This window comes from Tiliqua scincoides, chromosome 1 (genome assembly GCF_035046505.1).
Source record: "Tiliqua scincoides isolate rTilSci1 chromosome 1, rTilSci1.hap2, whole genome shotgun sequence".
Classification (NCBI taxonomy): Eukaryota; Metazoa; Chordata; class Lepidosauria; order Squamata; family Scincidae; genus Tiliqua; species Tiliqua scincoides.
In genome coordinates, this window is record NC_089821.1 from 227,655,055 (window position 1) to 227,674,205 (window position 19,151).

The 19,151-nt window shown below is 43.7% G+C and overlaps 1 protein-coding gene across 1 annotated transcript in view; it reads left to right on the forward strand.

Moving 5' to 3' along the window:
* The first annotated feature begins 6,639 nt into the window (after positions 1–6,639).
* Positions 6,640–19,151, forward strand: part of DISC1 (DISC1 scaffold protein) — a 186,403-nt gene continuing 173,891 nt past the window's right edge. The window contains exon 1 of the mRNA XM_066623035.1: positions 6,640–6,799. Coding sequence (XP_066479132.1) covers positions 6,640–6,799 — 160 coding nt within the window. The remainder of the gene's footprint in view (positions 6,800–19,151) is intronic.

A 19,151-nucleotide genomic window follows, 5' to 3' on the forward strand; every position in this document is an offset into this window, starting at 1 on the left:
CCATTTCATTTTCTGTAGGACTCAATAAATTTTTCCTTGTCAGCTTGTAGGGAGGGTCTTCTTTCCTGAGTGTTTTTTGTGTACATCAGATCAGGACTATTATGGTGGTGTTGCACTTCCCTTGGCCTGCCCTTTGAAGTGAACTGAGGCATGGTCACCTATTTCCAAGTAAATGCACGTGCAGCTCAGTTTCACTTTCCATAGGGCTTAGTACATTTTGTTTGTCAGTCATCAGCTTCAGTTTCACAACTCGCTGGTGGGTCCCAACTCAGTTTATGAAACACTGCACTAGAGCATATTTAAAGTCGTGATTATCAGGGACTATGTCTTACAAAAGACACCAAATTCTATTATTCTTTAATAGGAGAATTGCACTAATGTACTGGCACTTGAACATAATTACTTTTTCTAACAAAAGATGACCCTTCACCACAGTGGAAGTGGTAACACAGTTTTTTGAAAGATTTCCTTAAGCCATTTCTGCCCAATGTTGTATATACACAATAGGGACCAAAAATGTACAGCTGTGGGCCAGGCAAGAATGGGTTAAAAGGAACACAGTACCTTACAGCAAACATTAAGGCAGGATAAATATATCAAATGGCACTTATTTGAAAGGAAAAATAGTCTGGCATCATGTTAAATACAATTTTGTTGTGAATGAACATAACTTTCTAAATCATGGGTCTACTTGTCAGATGCATTAAACTTGACAGATACACACACAGGGACAGATGGGAGGAATTGAAAGCCCACCCCTAACAATGGTATCAAAAGCCAATGGAACAAATGCAAGAGACAGTAGTACAGGTCTGTCATGGTTCTCTGCCAAACACAAATGAATTCAAGATCCATTCCAAGTAAGTGTGATCTACTCTCACTACATTCAGAGGGTGTAATGGTGATGCATCTACGAGGTACATGGCAAGAAAGACGGCACCCACAGTGGAAAAATGGCTTTCAGTCGTGTGAAATTACTATGCTTTTATTTTCTGTAGTGTCATATTTATAGCAATATCCAACCATGAATCATTCATTAAATAAACATCGTACATGGTAACGAGTAAAGTAAAAAGAAAAGATCAAAGTATAGAGTGTCATTAGATTACCATTTTTCACATCAGTTTGAATACAGGGTGACTATTTATGGATGTCACTGTAGCGTTCAATGTGTTGAAGCTTACTTTGATTATCCTCATCGAAGAACCGCAAAGCATTTTTCAAGTATGGCATAAGAACAGCCCTACTGGATCAGGCCATAGGCCCATCTAGTCCAGCTTCCTGTATCTCACAGTGGCCCACCAAATGCCCCAGGGAGCACACCAGATAACAAGAGTCCTGCACCCTGGTGCCCTCCCTTGCATCTGAATAGCCCATTTCTAAAATCAGGAGGTTGCACATACACATCATGTCTTGTAACCCGTAATGTATTTTTCCTCCAGAAATTTGTCCAATCCCCTTTTAAAGGCATCTAGGCCAGATGCCATCACGACATCCTGTGGCAAGGAGTTCCACAGACCAATCACACAGACAAGGACAAAGGACTATTTTGTTTGCAACTATCTGAGTGCATGACAGATAAGTCTTTCCTACAGAATAACAGTACACAAACCATAATTTACTTACATTATACATGTATTTGTACAATATCTGTCTTAATGCAAGGCCTAGAGTAGTTTAAAATCTGCAAATTTTAAAACACTTCAACTTTAAAATATTAGGGCTGCAACATTTAATCAGTTGATCAGTTCAGTACATTCAGTTGGCTGAATGTTAGGCACCAGACTTTTTTTTTTTTTTAAATACAAGTACTTATAAAAATTGCTGGTGTAAAGCAAAAGAAGAATTCCACTGGAGGGAAGGGTTCATCTGATGAAACCTGCTTCCACACTTGTATGCATCATCTAAAAAATAAAGTATCTTTCACTTCAGAACAATTGTTTCTACATATATAAAAACTCAATTAATAACCCAAACACATACAACAGAGTAAGATTTCTATCAAATGATAGTTGTATATATAAAATATATTACTTCTGTCCTGAATTTACTTATAACATTGCTATCCCACATTTCCCCCACTCACATGGGCACCCAAGATGACTCACATAAAATATACATTGTAAAACAAGAATAATAAAGCTATACACAAAATAGCCAGCCAGGAGCAATATTAAAACAATATATGAATATAAAAACAAAGATTACTTCAATAAAAAGCAGCAATAAAAGCAACAAAGAATCATAAAACAGTACACAGTATTAACATCAGTTTAAAAAGTAAAATAATGAATAATAAAATGGGTTTTATTTTACAAACAAAACATAGTAAAAACAGTAGTACATAGTTATTAACCATATGATCAGAAAGCCAATTGGATCACTGAGAGCTGATGTAGCATAGTGGCTGTGAGCTAGGAAGATCCAAGCCTCACCTCAGCTATGAACCTCTTTGGTAATTTTATGCAAGCCACACTCAGGCTCAAGAGTTAACAAAATTCCATACAGAGTTAAGCCATGCGACCTCTTACTATGGCTATAAAAATGTAAAAAGGTCCAGTAGATTTTTAAAAATATTCTGCCATTTCAGGTTGATAACACAGTACTGTGCCTTCATAGCAGGCAAAGAAACAAACTGACAATGGAAGTCAAAATACATAAATACTGTATAATAATAATAATATGCAATCAGCTATTACTGATTGAGCCTCATTATTTGCATGGGTTTCGTTCCAAACACTCACCTGGATGGCAAAAAATGCACTGTAGCAAATCAATTTAAAAAACAAGGTTTCTTTGCTCCAGTTATTTAAAAACAACCTTGCTGACCTTTGTGATGTAAGATAAGAGTCATTAAGAAGAGTCATCAATAAATAAGAGTCATCAATCAGTCCTCCAAGTGCTTACAAAGGGGTTTCACTCAGCCTCTCCCTTCACCAATGCAAAGTGATCACCTTTCTTTCACATGCTCAAAGGGAAGGGAGGAGTCCACTGGAGAGAGAGAAGGATTGATGGATTGGCAGCCAGCTGCCCTCCCCCCCTCTCATTAAGGAGGCTATTGTTAAAGGACTGTTCAGTTTTTTAAACTGATTTTAAAGGGGTGCATTTTTCCCCTTCTCCAGGGATCAGCACATTCCTTCTCATTTGCAGGGGCCATTCGTGTTGAGTCAAATCCGTGATTTAAAAATCCGTGTATAAATAGGCTGGACTTGTACTATGTAAACCGCTTTATGAATGATTTCTGTTGAAAAGTACTGTATGTGTGTAAAATAAAAGTCTGGGGCTGGAGGAGTCGCACATGGATCCTCGCCACTCCACACTGTTGGAAGATGCTGCTCCCTGCCCACCTGCCCCTGGGGTTGTCCATCGCCCGCCCTCCCCCCACCCAGAAACGCCTCCCTCCCTCCTCCTCCCTGCCTTCCCCCCTACCTTTTCCGCTTGCGTCAGCCCAGTGGGGAAACCGGCAAGGAGGCTTATGTCAGCCTCTGCAGGCTGCACTTCTCAGAGCGCCAGCCCAGCTTCCCCTTGAGGAGGCACAAACGTGCTTTACGGCACATTTGCGACCCTCCCAGGCTGGTCCAAGAGACTTGGGTCAGCCTAACTACTAGTTAGGATTGCGCCCAAAGAGTGTGAAATGAAGGTCTCTGGCTCACCTCTCCACATTGCTAGGCATGACTAGTCCCAACTCTCTTTGAGCTCTTTAAAGGGGAAATTTAAACAGGAATGGCAACTCAGAGAAAAATGCACTCCAAGCACAGGGCCTAAAGCAGCTGCCCCAGTTGCTCTCTCCAAGGGATGGGCCTGCCCTTCAGTGTTTGTGTCTGGGTGCCCTATAGTCAATTCTGTGTCTGGGTGCCCATCTGTGTCAAGATGTCTTGGGCCAGCCCTGACAGCAAGGCACATAGTATATGCCCCTAACCTTCTTGTGCACTACTGGGTACTTTGCAGGGTGACTTGACTTCAGTCCAGGAAGTAGAAAGAGGAGTAGTGAAGGCCAGTAAGCAGACACAATCTGCTGCCCGAGGCAACTGCTTCAGTTGGCCTCATTGATTGGGCTGCCCCTTGCTCTTCTCAGTCACTGTGAGCTGACTGCAGTAGCCTCACCAGATTGCCATATATATGCATTCAAAACAGAAGAAGAAACTGCCAAACAACTTCTGTTTTTCTCTGTAGGCTTGGTTACTTTCAGTTGCTGAGATAGGACTTTAGGGAGGAACTGCACCAAGAATCAGGGCCAATGAGAAGGGATGCAGTGGGTAAACTGTATCCGGCCCAGGCCCAAAAAGTGGTCCAGGAACCAAAAGAGGCCCCCCAAGATTTTCTGGGTTCTTACATTTTCTGCTCTAACAAGGACCCATGAGAGGGGGGCAGGAGCACATTATACCTGGGCCCTGGGTCAAAAATGGGGCCCAGGAGCCAAAGGAGGAGAGCCTGAAATTTCTTGGGATCTCAGAAACGTTTGCATATATTGTGTAACGACTACCATTCACTTTTTGTGCAAGCCTATCGTTTTGTATATACTGTAATCTGCAGAAATTGTGATCCAATGGAAAAGGAAGGCGCCCAAAAGAAACTTTGAACTTCTGATAAAACCCCTCTCAGGGGCTCTGCCTAGAACATCTTGAATCATAATCTTGCACTTCTCTAATGAGGGGAGGCAAAGGAGGAAGGATGGGGTGTGTGCCTGGGAAACAACACAAGGCCCATCGTGTTCTTCTGTTTCTGTGACTGTGTGGCTAGGGAGCTGGTCTCTGGAGGGGTGGGGGTCACAGTCACAGGTCACAGTCAGGCAGCACCCTTCCTCCATACACTGGCCTGAAACAGGTCAATACCGACCATGCTCCTGGGCTAACAACCAATAAGGTAGAGCTTCCACCACCCCTCCTGCCGGTTCCTTAGCTGGGTTACAGTCATCCGAGTCCCTGGGAAAGGAGAAAGACTTGCAAACTGCCAAGTCCCCTTCTCCTCTAGTTCTGGCAAAATTGCAGTAATGTGACTTCCATGGTCAGGAACAAGATTTAGACTGGACCAAGATTTCCCTCCACCCAGCAAGCACGCTGCAACGAGGTGGGTTTTATAAAGTTAGTAAAAACCAAATACAGTTTGAGAACCCAACAAGCAAACCAAAAACAACACTTATCTCCTAGCTATACTTAGCTGTCCTCACCTCAGGCGCATAGTCCCCATTCCTCAGCGTGGCCTGCTTCCACTCTCAGTTTGGTAAAATAGGAGGCAAATGGCACATCCCCAGGGCAACATTTTATACCCACCAATCAGGATCCAAAAATCATGGATGATTCTCAAAGATGCTGGAAAAAATCTTTTTCAGCCCCCTCCCAACAAGAAATCACAGCTGAAGCCAATTCCTTGTTTTGTGCAGAGCTTGGCTTGGAGCTGCATGGCTACACAGCTTACAGCAATGGTTTCCAACCTTTAGGAGCCCACGGACCACTGAGGCAAAAATTGGAATCGTCATGGACCACATGTAGCCCTCACCCCCTGTGCACAAAAAAATAGTTAAATTTGTAATATTAGAGATTTATTATTTATAGACAAGACTGTGTTCTTTATGCGTTGTTGCTTTTGATGCCAGCTGCGGGCAGTCCATTCTCCACCCTCTCTGGTGGTCCGTGGGGAGCACTTGCTTAGCAAGAAGCTGAAAGTGATCTTCCTGCTGGTGGTTGTGGTTGAATGGTCAGGGAATTTTTGCTTTTGATGACCACTTGCTGCCTTCTGCATGCAACCAACAGGTTTTAGAGGCAGCCAATCTCTGAAGGCCATAAGCAAGGGAATGGCAACAAGATACAGGTATCCTGTTTTCTTGAGTGGTCCCTGAGGCATCTGGTGGGCCACTGTGAGATACAGGAAGCTGAATTTGGTGGGCTCTTGACCTGATCCTGCAGGGCTCTTCATACCTACTGGACTATACCTTTGATTGGGGAATGTCTGTGCGTGTGTTCTGGATTGTTCCTGGCAGGCCCTTTGTGGTGGGGAGAGGGTGCAGAATGAACTCTGTGATGTTATCATGGTGTTGCAACCCATGCTTGGTGTTACTCAGTCCCTTCCATTAATGACTATGTGTCAGTTTCATCATTCAGTCCCATCATTGTTACTGAATGCCATAAAATTGTCAGACTGTTTGGCAGTGGCTGTAACCTTCAGATGCCCACTGACAGTATTACAGGAAAAGCACTCTTCACTATTGTTCATTCACACCTACTCCACAAGGCTGTTGTGAGTATAAAATGTCTGCGCGTGTGAGAGCCACATACATATGCTCTTTGAAGGAAGGGGGGTAATAAAAAATAAATACAGTCTGCATATGTTCAGAGGCACAATTGAGAATACATCACAAGTGTCAAGGCTGAGATCAGGTTGAGGCACATAAAGAATAGGGCTGAGACACTTGGGATGTGCGGGAAGAGCAGATGCATGACAGGCTACAGCCCAACCGGTGGGGTTGTCTGCAGCAGAGACAGGGGAAGCTGCTCCTGTTGAACGCCCGCCTGCCTGCCCTGCATTTACAGACCGCGGTGCAAACCTGGGGGGGAAAGAGCTGCGGCGAGGCCTCCCTCCGGCCGCTTCCAGGCCAGGCAGAGGCGGGCTGCGGCGGTGGGTCCCTCCCGCCTGCTCCAGCGGATGCGAGTCGCAGCCCGGGGGCGTGGAAGGGGCTGGGGCTGGGGCTGGGGCGGCCCCAGCGAAGCGGCGGTAGCGGCCGCCGCCGAGGATGTGGAGCGGTCCGGCGGGAGGCAGCCCCAGCGCGGCCCCCCCAGCTCGGGCGGGACGGAGCCCAGCCCAGGTGAGCGCCCCGGGCGGGCTTCTCGGGGCTGGGGAAAGCAGGGCTGGCTGCGGACCCCCCCCCCCGGGCTCCTCCTCTGCGTGTCCTGCCGCGTTGGACGCGACCAGCCGGGTCCCTCCTCCTCTCCTCCCCGGTGGAGGGAAGGAGGCGGCAGGCTGCAACTCCCCGGGCGAGCCAAGCAGGCGGGAAGTCCCGCTTCTCCCCCATTGCAGCCCTCCTGGGCTCGCCCGCAGCTGGAGAAGCGTCCTCGGTGCTCTTGGGCAGCCCAGCACCAGCGGCGGCAGTCCTGCAGCAGGCAGAAGTTCAACCGGTGAAGCGGGGCACTCTTGGGGGCGCATCGCCTGTTGCGCTTCACCTGTTGAAGAGCTGGAAGTCCCACAGAGACCAAAGTGGTGTGCGGCCCTCGGCAGGGTAGCAGAAGTGTGTGCAGATGGTTTGCATTCATTAATCCGCACATTAACGGCAGCATCTCCCAGTGTGGCAGTTGCCGCCTGATGTAAAGTAATGATAGGAAATGTCATGTAACAAATCGGTTGAACCAGAGACCAGTTTCCAATGATGTCCCTCAAAACTTTCCTCAACACAAAAGATCCACCCACTGTGCATCTTTTCCCACATACACACCTTGCCACACAAACATGTTGTGGCAACCTGGTCAGATGGGCACCTGACCAGATACCATCATGCTTGAACTGATTCTTTGAATCATTATGATAATGCAGTGATTTTCAACCTTTTTCATGGCACATTGGCAAGACACACCATCAGTTTTTTGACCATTGACAAGGGGGGTCAATGGGGGTTTCACCTCCCCCAATGACCCTATTAATAAATGACCCTCTCCCAAATTCCCGTGGCACACCTGGGGACTATTCATGGCACACCAGTGTGCCACGGCACAGTGGTTGGAAATGGCTGCGATAATGGGTAATAATGCTGCTGAAGTCGTCCCGCCCCGCCCTGGCCAATGCAGCTAACTCTGAGAAGTGTGTTGGGATGCTGAGTGCTGAGTTGACCCAGGCAAGCCCATCTGCACTGATGCTTCTGTCTGGCCAAAACAAAAAAAGCCACCAAACAAGAAAAACTTGCAAAGGTTGCAACGTAAATTATGAGAACTGAAGCAGCTGAGTTATCTTTTGATAACATAAAGGGGATACTGCCATCCTTATCTGACTGCCATACAACAGAGTACTAAAAACAGATCAGTGGAGAAAAAGTGAGAGATCCTAGTTCTGTCCCTCATGCTTGCTTGAGTCTTGGGATCAGACTGAATGAGATGGCTGGGTACCAATGACCAGATCTTCAGCATTTGCTCATTGCACTACAGCAGTGTTTCTCAAACTGTGGGTCAGGACCCACTACATGGGTTGTGAGCCAATTTCAGCTGGGTCCCCATTCATTTCAATATTTTATTTTTAATATATTAGACTTGATGCTGCCATAGTATGTGACTGCATTTTGGGGAAATGTTACAGATCTGTACTTTGTACAGGCTACTATGTAAATGCTTTTACCAATGATAGTCAATGGCACATACTCCTGAGTAAGCATAGGTAGGATTACAGCCTAGGATTGTTAAAAATTTTCATGCTTGATGATGTCACTTCTAGTCATGACATCACTTCCGGTGGGTCCTGACAGATTCTCATTCTAAAAAGTGGTTCCCAGTGCTAAAAGTGGGCTAAAAGCCCACTGCACTACAGCCATGGGCTCTGAATTGGGTTTGGAATGTTGCGCTGGGAGTGAGGGAGTTTATCCTTTCATCTTGCACCAGTTTCCTGCTTGAATCCTTGGGAATGGAAGTTAGCTATGCAGGGGAAAATGTACAGTTGCCATGCAGGCCTGAAGAGCTGGGCATCGTTTTGGTCTTGATTTGTGGGTGAGCAAGTTTCTACAATTTTGCCATGTGACTTGGTGTGTGTAGATCCAACTTTGTGCCATTGTCTAAAGTAGAATTCAGGTATAGTGTGACAAAGCAGCTCACAAGAATGGGAACTAATGTTCCAGAATCATGGAGAGAAAGTGTCCTCATGTTCAGCACATAGACAAGTGCTAAATGCCTGGCCACCTGAGTGATGTGACCGGTGGCATGTAGATGTGGGGCTAGCCAATATGCATCTGTTTCCTCCCCTCCCTTTTGAATTGGAAAGCAATTTTATGTGGATTCATCAAACTGCACAGCACTATGAGTGAGAGTGAATGAGGAATTTGGGTGGAAAGTGAACTTCTCAGGAATCTTGCAAAGTCCCACTCTACTAAGCTCATCAGATTTATTGGTAAATCAACAAAAGCAAAGAAGAAAGACTTACTTAGTTATTTGCATTCTGCATGCAGCTGGTGTATTTCTGTCCTTTAAAATATAGAATATTCGTTCATTGTTTTATCGTGCTAAGATAGGTCAGCATGATCTATTTTGCAGTGTGGGGCTGGAAACTACAATAAGCACACCTTAAAATTGTTGCAGTGTTCTCATCAGAAAGGAGATAGTATATTTGCCAAATACTTTCAGAAAAAAAAATCTAGTGTATTTTATGGGCTATGCAAACTAGTCCCTGTGTTCTTGCCCTAGCATTTGTTGCTTTAATTATGTTGCCTTTTTCGAACTATAACATTTAATGGCCATTTCTGAACTTTTAAAATACAGCTGTCCTTTTCTCTGCAATGCAATTTGTATGCCTGATTGCTAACTGCCTGAATATGTCCTTGAGTGAATTCTTGGGGCTCCGTGTGATTGTTTCAGAAATAATTCTGGTCAAGGTTTTGACCAAGATAAGACATCAAGGGTTTTGAAGTTGACACGGAAGCCTGCAGTTACCTTTCATTTCAGTCTCCTAGGACTGTATCAGTGTAATTGTACACTATAAAGGACCATAGTAAAGTGTTTTCACCTACATAAACAGAGGGGCCATGCTCCAAACAAAGTTAAATGTGCTTCAGTGCATTGAAATCAATGAGCACAGCCTGATTAACTTGGTGGTCAGATAGTACAGCTTGCACTGAAATTCTCTTTGTTTTCATTCCTTTCCCAAACTCCCTAACCTTTCCCTCTAATTAGAGAAGTACATCTGAGTTCCTCTTTTGTTTTCTGATGCTAGATTTAAGAACATAAGAGCATAAGAAGAGCCCTGCTGGATCAGGCCAAAAGCCCATCTAGTCCAGCTTCCTGTATCTCACAGTGCTTCAGGGAACACACAAGACAACAGACACAACCTGCATCCTGGTGCCGTCCCCTGCATCTGGTAATCAGAGGCAACCTACCTCTACCTTCCACATACCTACCATGACTTGTAACCCATGATAAACTTTTCTTCCAGAAATTTGTCCAATCCCCTCTTAAAGGCATCTAGGCAAGATGCTGTCACTACTTCCTTGCACTACTGCACTACGTCACAGGATGCCTTGCACTACTGTGCAAAGAGTTCCACAGACTAATTACACGCTGGGTAAAGAAATATTTTCTTTTGTCTGTCCTAACTCTCCCAACACTCAACTTTAGTGGATATTCCCTGGTTCTGGTGTTGTGTGAAAGGGAAAAGAGTGTCTCTCTATTCGCTCTAAATTTGATATTTAGATAATTGTAATTTGACGTGGAGAATGTGTCTTGAATAATACAGATGTCTTCATCAGTGCATTTTACAACTGATGTTTAGTGTAATCCTGGAAAGTTTTGCGCAGCTAAATGAGAGACTTCTAAAACTTCTCTTCTAAAACTTGCATTTCTTGGATAGGAAAGTGATCTAATTGATTTTATGCCTTACTGAAAATCAATTTATCTTGTATAGGTATGTGCCAGACTAAGGGCCCAATCCTATCCAACTTTCCAGTATTGATGCAGCTGTACCAATGGGGTGTGTGCTGCATCCTTCATGGGAGGATGTTTATTCCCTTACCTTGGGGATGCATTGCAGGTGCATTGGCGCTAGAAAGTTGAATAGGATTGGACCCTAAGTTCCGTGATCTGAGATGCAAAGGTGTCAACGTTTTATGGGACTTGTTTAGAAGTGTTTGTGTAGAAACCTGTTGCTTGGAACTTTTAAAAGCTTTCATACTGCGGGTTCTTTCTTGGGTTCAGGAGTTTACAACCATGACAAAAAATCTAACATCTTTAGACTGACTGGCTGTGTGTGCATGCTTCTGTTGAACAAAAGGTTCAATGGCTTACTCAGGATACAGTGTACTATGCAAATTATATTATGTGTGTTAATGTGAAACAATTTCCTTTTCTTAGGCCCCTTTCTCTTTCACAGTTTAAAGCAGCTGCTTTATCCCAAGAAATTCACCATCTCTGCAAGTGGTGTTCCCTCATTCCTACAGAGGGCATTCTAACCTCACAATTATTTTGATCGCTGCAGGATTCCCAGCGAGGTATTACAGTTTTCTGTGTTCTAGGCACCTAGGACATTTATTCATTATCTGAATGCAAAAGGAAAAATGTGATCACGTCATACCTACTTTGGGCAAAGCAGAATGTCATTCTTGTTCAAGAAGACTTTGAAGCAGTCATAGCTAATCTTAACTCCTATCTTCCCAAAACATCAGGGGTTTGTTGGAGCTTTTACCCTTCTTCCTGTTTGTGTAGTCATGTGAACTGTGCTTGCCAAGAGAAGAATTCTTTAAATAGTGGAATCTTTGCAGTTCCTATTCAGCCTCCTCTGGGTGTTCGTTTTTCAGTTTCATTCACACTCCCCCAAAGAGTCAAAGGGCTTTCAGTTCCAAGATAATGCCTACAGTGTTTCAGTGGAATTTAAAAAAACAAAAACACCCTTCTCTGTCAATAGGCCTCTTTGTCTCATCAGTGGAAGAAGCCCCAGGAAGTCCTTAAGTCAGGCAGATACTTTATTAAATTTCCATAATGCTATCAAATGCCTAATCCAGTAAAGGACAGTATGCCTTGTTGGACACTTCATAACAAAATATTGCCCAGACTGAAGAATCATAGTTGAATGTGTGATTTGAACAACCCTTTCCTCTGCATGCTTCATTAGAAGCAACTCCCATTGAGTTCAATGAGTGCATTTCACAAGTGTATACAAGCAGGGCCTGTTCCCTGGATCGGTCTGTTCTTTTTGTTTTTACAGTGAGCAATTAATTGGAGTAATTATTATTAATATATTGCTTTGCAACAAAGAAAAGTTTGCGAAATGGTTGCACAGCAGAATTAATGAAATAAAAAATGGTTCTCTATCCCCTTCCCAAGAGCTCACAATACAGGACCCGCACACACAGGTCTCAGCCCTCTTTAAAGATTGCATACTTAGCAGAGGAGGATGTGCAAATTGTTAATGTGCCCTACTGCACCTATCTACATGCCTGCCTGTGTTTGATCCTCTAGTTCCTGAATCAGCTGACTATTCCAGACCTGATGTTCTTATCTGCATGCCATTTTGCAGGAATGAACAAGCCAGGTAAGAACACAAGCACTGATAAACGTTTCATTATTATAGTTCAGGCTATTGCCATTGATGCTGATTAGTACATAAGAAGAGCCTTGCTGGATCAGGCCAAGGGCCCATCTAGGGCCAGCTTCCTGTATCTTACACTGGCTCACCAGATGCCTCAGGGAGCACACAAGACAACAAGAGACTTGCATCCTGTTGCCAATCCTTTGCACCTGGCATTCTGGAGTAGCCTACTTTGAGAACCAGAAGGTTGTATATACCCATCATGACTTGTAACCTGTGATGGATTTTTCCTCCATAAATCTGTCCAATCCTCCTTTAAAGGCATCTAGGCCAGGTGCCATTGCCACATCATATGGTAAGGAATTCCACAGATTAATTACATGCATGTAAAGCACGTAACACTCTGTTCTAACTCTTCCAGGTAGCCATATAGGCACCCTTCTGGACTTAATCAAGCCTTTCCTCCTTCATGGAATACACTCTAGCTGGGCTTCTATTGTTGTTGTTTTAAATGGCCTCCATGCACTATGGAGAGATTTGACCTTTTTAACTTTCCTTTCCTTCTAACTGGTCTACTCACTTGTAAGAAGACCACCTTTGGAAATCATGGGTTATGTCAGATTTGCCTGGCCCTTTTCTGGCTGTCATGCAAACAAGGTGGTTTTATCAAGGGTTTTTAAAACTCAAGAAAATGTTTATTAAAAAGTGATTCAAATCATTGGAAAAAGCAGATGGATTTTAAATCATTAACTTAACTTATTTCCCAGTTTGAGATTCATATATGCAGGGTTCAGTTTGCATAAACAAATGTGTGATTGTGTTGAGTGCACAAGTCCAAGGATCAGACTTGTACCCCACTGTATGTATAACCTTCTAAAAATCCTAGCTGTGTAAACTGACTTTGAATTATCCAGGAGTAAGGACCTTGTTTTCACAATGGAGCAACATAGCTGCCTATAACTTCTGTGTATCCAGGACTAAAGGTTCTTCTAGTACAAAGGTTGGTGTGTAGCTGGCAGCTGATGTTGCTGGTCATTTGGAGACTTCCTTCTGACCTAAGGACTAGCTCGGCCATTCAATAAATGTAAAATGTTCTTGCAACCTTTTAAAGTCACATTTTTTATTGGTTGAAGCTAATTTGCCAATCAACTCTGTTGGAATGTTATAATTGTTTGTTACTTCCTGTATTTGGTGTAGACTGAAATAGGAGTAGCCTATTAATCTTGGAGATTAAGGGCACAGTCCTAACCAACTTTCCAGCACTGACATAAGGACAATGCAACTCCAAGGTAAGGGAACAAACATTGCCCTACCTTGAGGAGGTCTCCATGACTGCCCCCCAAATACAGAATGCAGCCCATGGCACATTCTGGCACAGCTATGCTGCTGCTGGAAAGTTGGTTAGGATTGCGCCCAAATTGATCTAACATAATGTCTTCTAGTGGTTTTCTGAAGACAGAGATTAATCCTGAAACTGAGCTTTGTGTTCAGGCAACTGTAAGCGAATGTGCCAAGCTAAAAAGACCCGTGGATACCTGAGCTGTCTGCTACCTTGGAGCAGGGCCCTACAGCTGGCAGTTGCACGCTGGCCGGCTGTTTTGTGTTGACTGGCAGCAGCTGCTCAGCACTTAACTCAAGGGAAAACAGCTACACTGTCAGGTACTTGCGAAAGTGAAGAGAGGTGACCTCTGTCATTTCTGATGGTGTCCTGGCAAGATCCCTGCTCTTTATGTGTGCCCATTTCAGGCAGCTTGTGGATATCCTTGAAGCGCACTATCGACGTAAAATATTTGGGTAACTGAGCTAGGGCTGTTTTCTGTGAACAGAAGTTCCTGCCTCCAACTCTATTTCCTCACCACAGGAATATTTCCAATTTGCATCACCTCCAAGGAACCATGGAGGGTGGACGGGGGGGGGGGGGGAAGAGTGACTCAGACAGAAGATAACCTTGTGCCTTTTTATGGTCAGGCAATCCCTGGATATTCCACTGAAATCCACGCAGGATCCAGGCTGCTCCCATAAAATGTAGGGTGTATTAGCCCTTGTAATAATTCTTGCTAACTGAGCAAAGAGACACCTTTCAAAGTGGTGCTGCTCTTATATTTAGCAGGGGAGAGCAACTGTCTTTCTTCACTCCAGCATGGTGTCTTTTCCAGTGACTGTTGCTGGTGTCTCTTCTATATTTTTTTTGAAGAATGTGAGCCCTTTGGAGACAGGGAACTATTTATTGCTTTATTTTACTATGTAAACTGCTCTGTGAACTATTTCTACTGAAAAGTGGTATATAAATATTCTTAAAATATTATTATCAATCCTGTATTAATAATAACATCAGTGATTGATATCAATAACACAGGCCTACAAAACCGAGGGTCAGAAAGGTTTTTCCCAAACTTTATGGTGGTTTGATATGAATTTGGGGTGCTGATTCCAAAAATGGCATCCATTTTGCCATATCACATCTAAGTTTGGAGATATAGTATAGCCTTTTTAGTGCATGGTTCAAGCAGCTTCTTCATGAGGAAGCCATGGTGTAGGCTTCCTTATGAGGAAGCTGCTTGAACCATTCAAGAAACATGAAACCATTCATGTTTCTAAAACTAGACGTGATAGGGCAAAACGGGTGCCATTTTTGGAATCAGCACCCCAAATATACCCAGGAATTGGTGTAATGCTTAAGGAAGCAAAATGTGTATTGGCCTGTGTAATTGAAAATGGGGTGCCAGGTTGAGAATGGGGAGACATAATGGGCATCCAGTGAACATTGCCAAAGTGTTGCTCTTCTGCAGTCTTCAGAAGCAGGAATGAGATGGGCTGCAGTGGCATAGCTAAGGGGGTGGAGGGGGTAGCAGTTGCACCGGGCATCAAGATTTGTGGGGGCAACAAGCTGAACTTGACACTAGTGGCCAAAATTATGAAAATCTTGGTATGCATGAATAATACCATCATGTTATATATCATTGGAAAGGTAATTTAATGCAGAATGCAATGAAACAAACTGCACTGGAATGTCTGTATTCTATCAAAAGTTATGACCAATGAACCAGAAAATGAAAACAACTGTCTTGTGGAACAAAAAGTGAATTTGCTTAACTCCAAACTGACCTATGAGACTGTTCTGAGTGCCAATGAGATATTATGATACAGCATGGAACCAATAATTTTTTATTTATTTCCTTAATTAAATTTGATTTTATCATGCGGGGGGGGGGGGGCTACAAAATCTTCTTTGTCCCCGGGTAGCAGATAGATGCCTTAGCTATGCCACTGACTGGGGGAAGGCAGCAGAGCAAGTGGGTGGTGAGCTCTGGGGGGAGGAGGTGGGTTCCTCCCAATTTTCACTTTTTAGAAAGCCTGGGCGTGATTTCACTTCTGGTTGTGACATCACTTCCAGGGCAACATTTTGAGCTTGGCACTGGGCTACATGATCATTAGCTATGCCACTGATGGGCTGTGATTTTCAAATGTGGAGTTTTATGGTTAAGCTTTTTCAAAACTGTTGCATGCTTAAAAAGTGCAATGTGTGAAGTGGCTCCAAAGCTGGATGAATAATCATGAAGGTTTTCAGTCTACAACTAGATGTAGGCACCCATCTGTTCCCGAATGGGCGCAGTATTCGTTGGCTGATGGAGAGGCAAGCCACAGACAGGAGAATTCAGAGGATTTCAGAAAAAGCTTTTACTATGTTTTGCAAAACGGGACCACCACAAAGAGGTGATGGACCCTGAAGGGTTACAATGATGTAGGTTTTTAGAGCATTCTGAATAGAGGAGGGGCACAAAAGAGCCCAGAGAAAGAGGGGTAAACATCCTTGGAAAATTACCTAGTAATTGGGCAGAGAGCAAGATCAGCATTCTTATCAGTTTGGAACGCTCTGTTAGGAAGCACAGTACAATGTTCATCAACAGTTTATTTACGTATGGGATGTCCATAATTGACAGTTTGGTAATCAATTACACCACTTTACTCTAGTCCTTTCAGGGTCTCACATCCTTGGTCTATTTGTTTATTGCCATCTGTCCGTCCTTGGAGGCCCATACTAAGGCTTATCTTGTTTAGCCAGCTTGTTTCTGAGAAGGATGGTAGATGCTGACTGGTAGCATTCCTGAACAAGGGTCAGAGAGAGGCTTAAGCCCGAGAAGCTGGGCTTTGAAGCCAGGCATTGTGGGTATCTTGGTATTGTGAGCTGAGCATTTTGGTGACACATCTTTCTTTTTGCTGCAGCTTGTTTAATAAACTGTGTCAGCTTGTTGCTATATTTGGCTTGTGCCTTCTTGAAATTTTGCAGTTGCAGTTTCTTGCAATTTTCAAGAAACCATGCAGAGACGGTCTTGCGCTACCAGTCTTCTGCTGACATTGCAACAAGACTGCCACTTCCTTTTTTTTTGTGAGGCAGACAAGTAGTCATGGGATCCAAATGCTAGTTTTGTTTGTCCTTCAACTTGAGGCCATTTCTCTTAGCTCTTAGTTCTCCTTTATTCTCTCTCTCCTTTGATCTCTTAACTCTCCTTTGTTTCTTACAATGTCATTTCCTGTTTTTGTTTATAGGCATCCAGCTTCTTGCACAGTTAAGTGGCATCAGGCAGCATGCGCAGGGTATACATCTCCACTTTGGGCAAAATTGCTTTCTTTCTAAAAGAGAAACTCGTTTACAGTAGACTGTCAAGCCGAGCAGCTTTTGTAAACCCAGAGAATATTTCATCCTCAGTTCTGTCATCTTCAGTTGTGTTGTGTGCACCAAGTGCTTTTGGCATAACCTTTGTACTCTGTACTTAAACACACCTGATGCATTGTGTACATGAACTGTATCATTGTGCTTTCTGTGTGCTGTCAGTGAGTGAGTCATTTTAGCTACTTTTGCTTATGCACTCTTGTTTTTTCTCGGTCTTCCCTTGATATAATCTGAATCACCACTTGATGATTCTGGTTATCAGGGTTTCTTGGGTTTCAGAGCCAGCAATCTCACTTGGTGATTCTGGTTATTAGAAAGAGGCATTCGTGCACACAGCTATCTTTTCATAGTTAATGATTCCTGTGTTATGAGTCATGGCTCACTGTTGAATTTGAAAGGATACTTTGGTTGGATCATGACCCTGTTGTTTAATAGGCAGTGGATCAAGTGTATGAATGCTAAAAGGGATATGACTTTTGAACCAGATGGAGGGATTGACATGCTGTCAAAGTTTTAACGTGGGTAGCTTGCTTCTGTGCATCATGTTTTGCTCTCTGAACATTGATATGGCATATAAACCTGTCCATCTCTAGCATGTTCACAGCTGGTATAGCAGTTAGTCAACTTCCAGTGACATTCATAAATCGCATGTAGACACACAACATTAGATTTTGGGTTCATTTGCATGTCGTTCTTGAATCTTTTCATTGGAATGGCTGCAAGCATGACTCCCAGGCAAACTTATTGTGGAAAATCTGCACAGAAAAGTCCATCCACGGAAATAAAGTGAACAAACGGTTCACCTTCCAAACCCATCTCTTTTAGGGAGGTTCTTCTAAGGGTGGATTGATTTCAGTCTAAATCAGAACAGTGATTTAAATCATGGTATGAACATCACCTATCTTCCCCCCCCCCCCAAAAAAAAAAAAAAAATCTGGTTTCCCATTTTGTAATTTATACATTTTCACAAAAAGTATGCTTGCCGGCCATTTGTTAGAACAGTTCAAACATGTTGGAAAGCATAATCCAAAATCTTCAGTCTGTGCATCCCACATCTCTTCTGTATTACAGAAGCCTACAGCTGAGGATTTGGCTGTTTGTTTCAAATCATCATGTGGATAAACAGTGGCAAAAGAAATGTAAGAAGGTGATACGGGAGGCCAAGCGAGACTATGAGGAACGCATGGCCAGCAACATTAAGGGGAATAATAAAAGCTTCTTCAAATATGTTAGAAGCAGGAAACCCACCAGAGAAGCGGTTGGCCCTCTGAATGGTGAGGGAGGGAAAGGGGAGATAAAAGGAGACTTAGAGATGGTGGAGAAATTAAATGAGTTCTTTGCATCTGTCTTCATGGCAGAAGACCTCGGGCAGATACCGCTGCCCGAACGGCCCCTCCTGACCGAGGAGTTAAGTCAGATAGAGGTTAAAAGAGAAGATGTTTCAGACCTCATTGATAAATTAAAGATCAATAAGTCACCGGGCCCTGATGGCATCCACCCAAGAGTTATTAAGGAACTGAAGAACAAAGTTGCAGACCTCTTGACTAAAATATGCAACTTGTCCCTTAAAACAGCCATGGTGCCAGAAGATTGGAGGATAGCAAACATTGCACCGATCTTTAAAAGGAAAGGAGAGGGGACAAGGTTAATTAAAGACCAGGCAGCCCAAAGTGTGTTCCAGGTAAGATGGTGGAATGCCTCATTAAAGATAGGATCTCAAAACACATAGATGAACAAGCCTTGCTGAGGGATTATCAGCATGGCTTCTGTAAGGGTTTAGTCTGGCCTCACGAACCTTTTAGAATTCTTTGTAAGGTCAACAGGCATGTGGATGCGGGAGAACCCAGGGACATTATATATCTGGACTTTCAGAAGGCGTTTGACATTATCCCTCACCAAAGGCTGCTGAGAAAACTCCACAGTCAGGGAATTAGAGGGCAGGTCCTCTCATGAATTGGGAACTGGTTGAGGTCCAGGAAGCAGAGAGTGGGTGTCAATGGCCAGTTTTCACAATGGAGAGGGTGGAAAGTGGAGTACCCCAAGGATCTGTCCTGGGACCGATGCTTTTCTACCTCTTCATAAATGACCTGGAGACAGGGTTAAGCAGCGAGATGGTCAAGTTTGCAGATGACCCCAAACTTTTCCAAGTGATGAAGACCAGAAGAGACTGTGAAGCGCTCCAGAAGAATCGCCAAACTGGGAGAATGGGCAGCAAAATGGCAGATGCGTTTCAATGTCAGTAAGTGTAAGGTCATGCACATTGGGACAAAAAATCAAA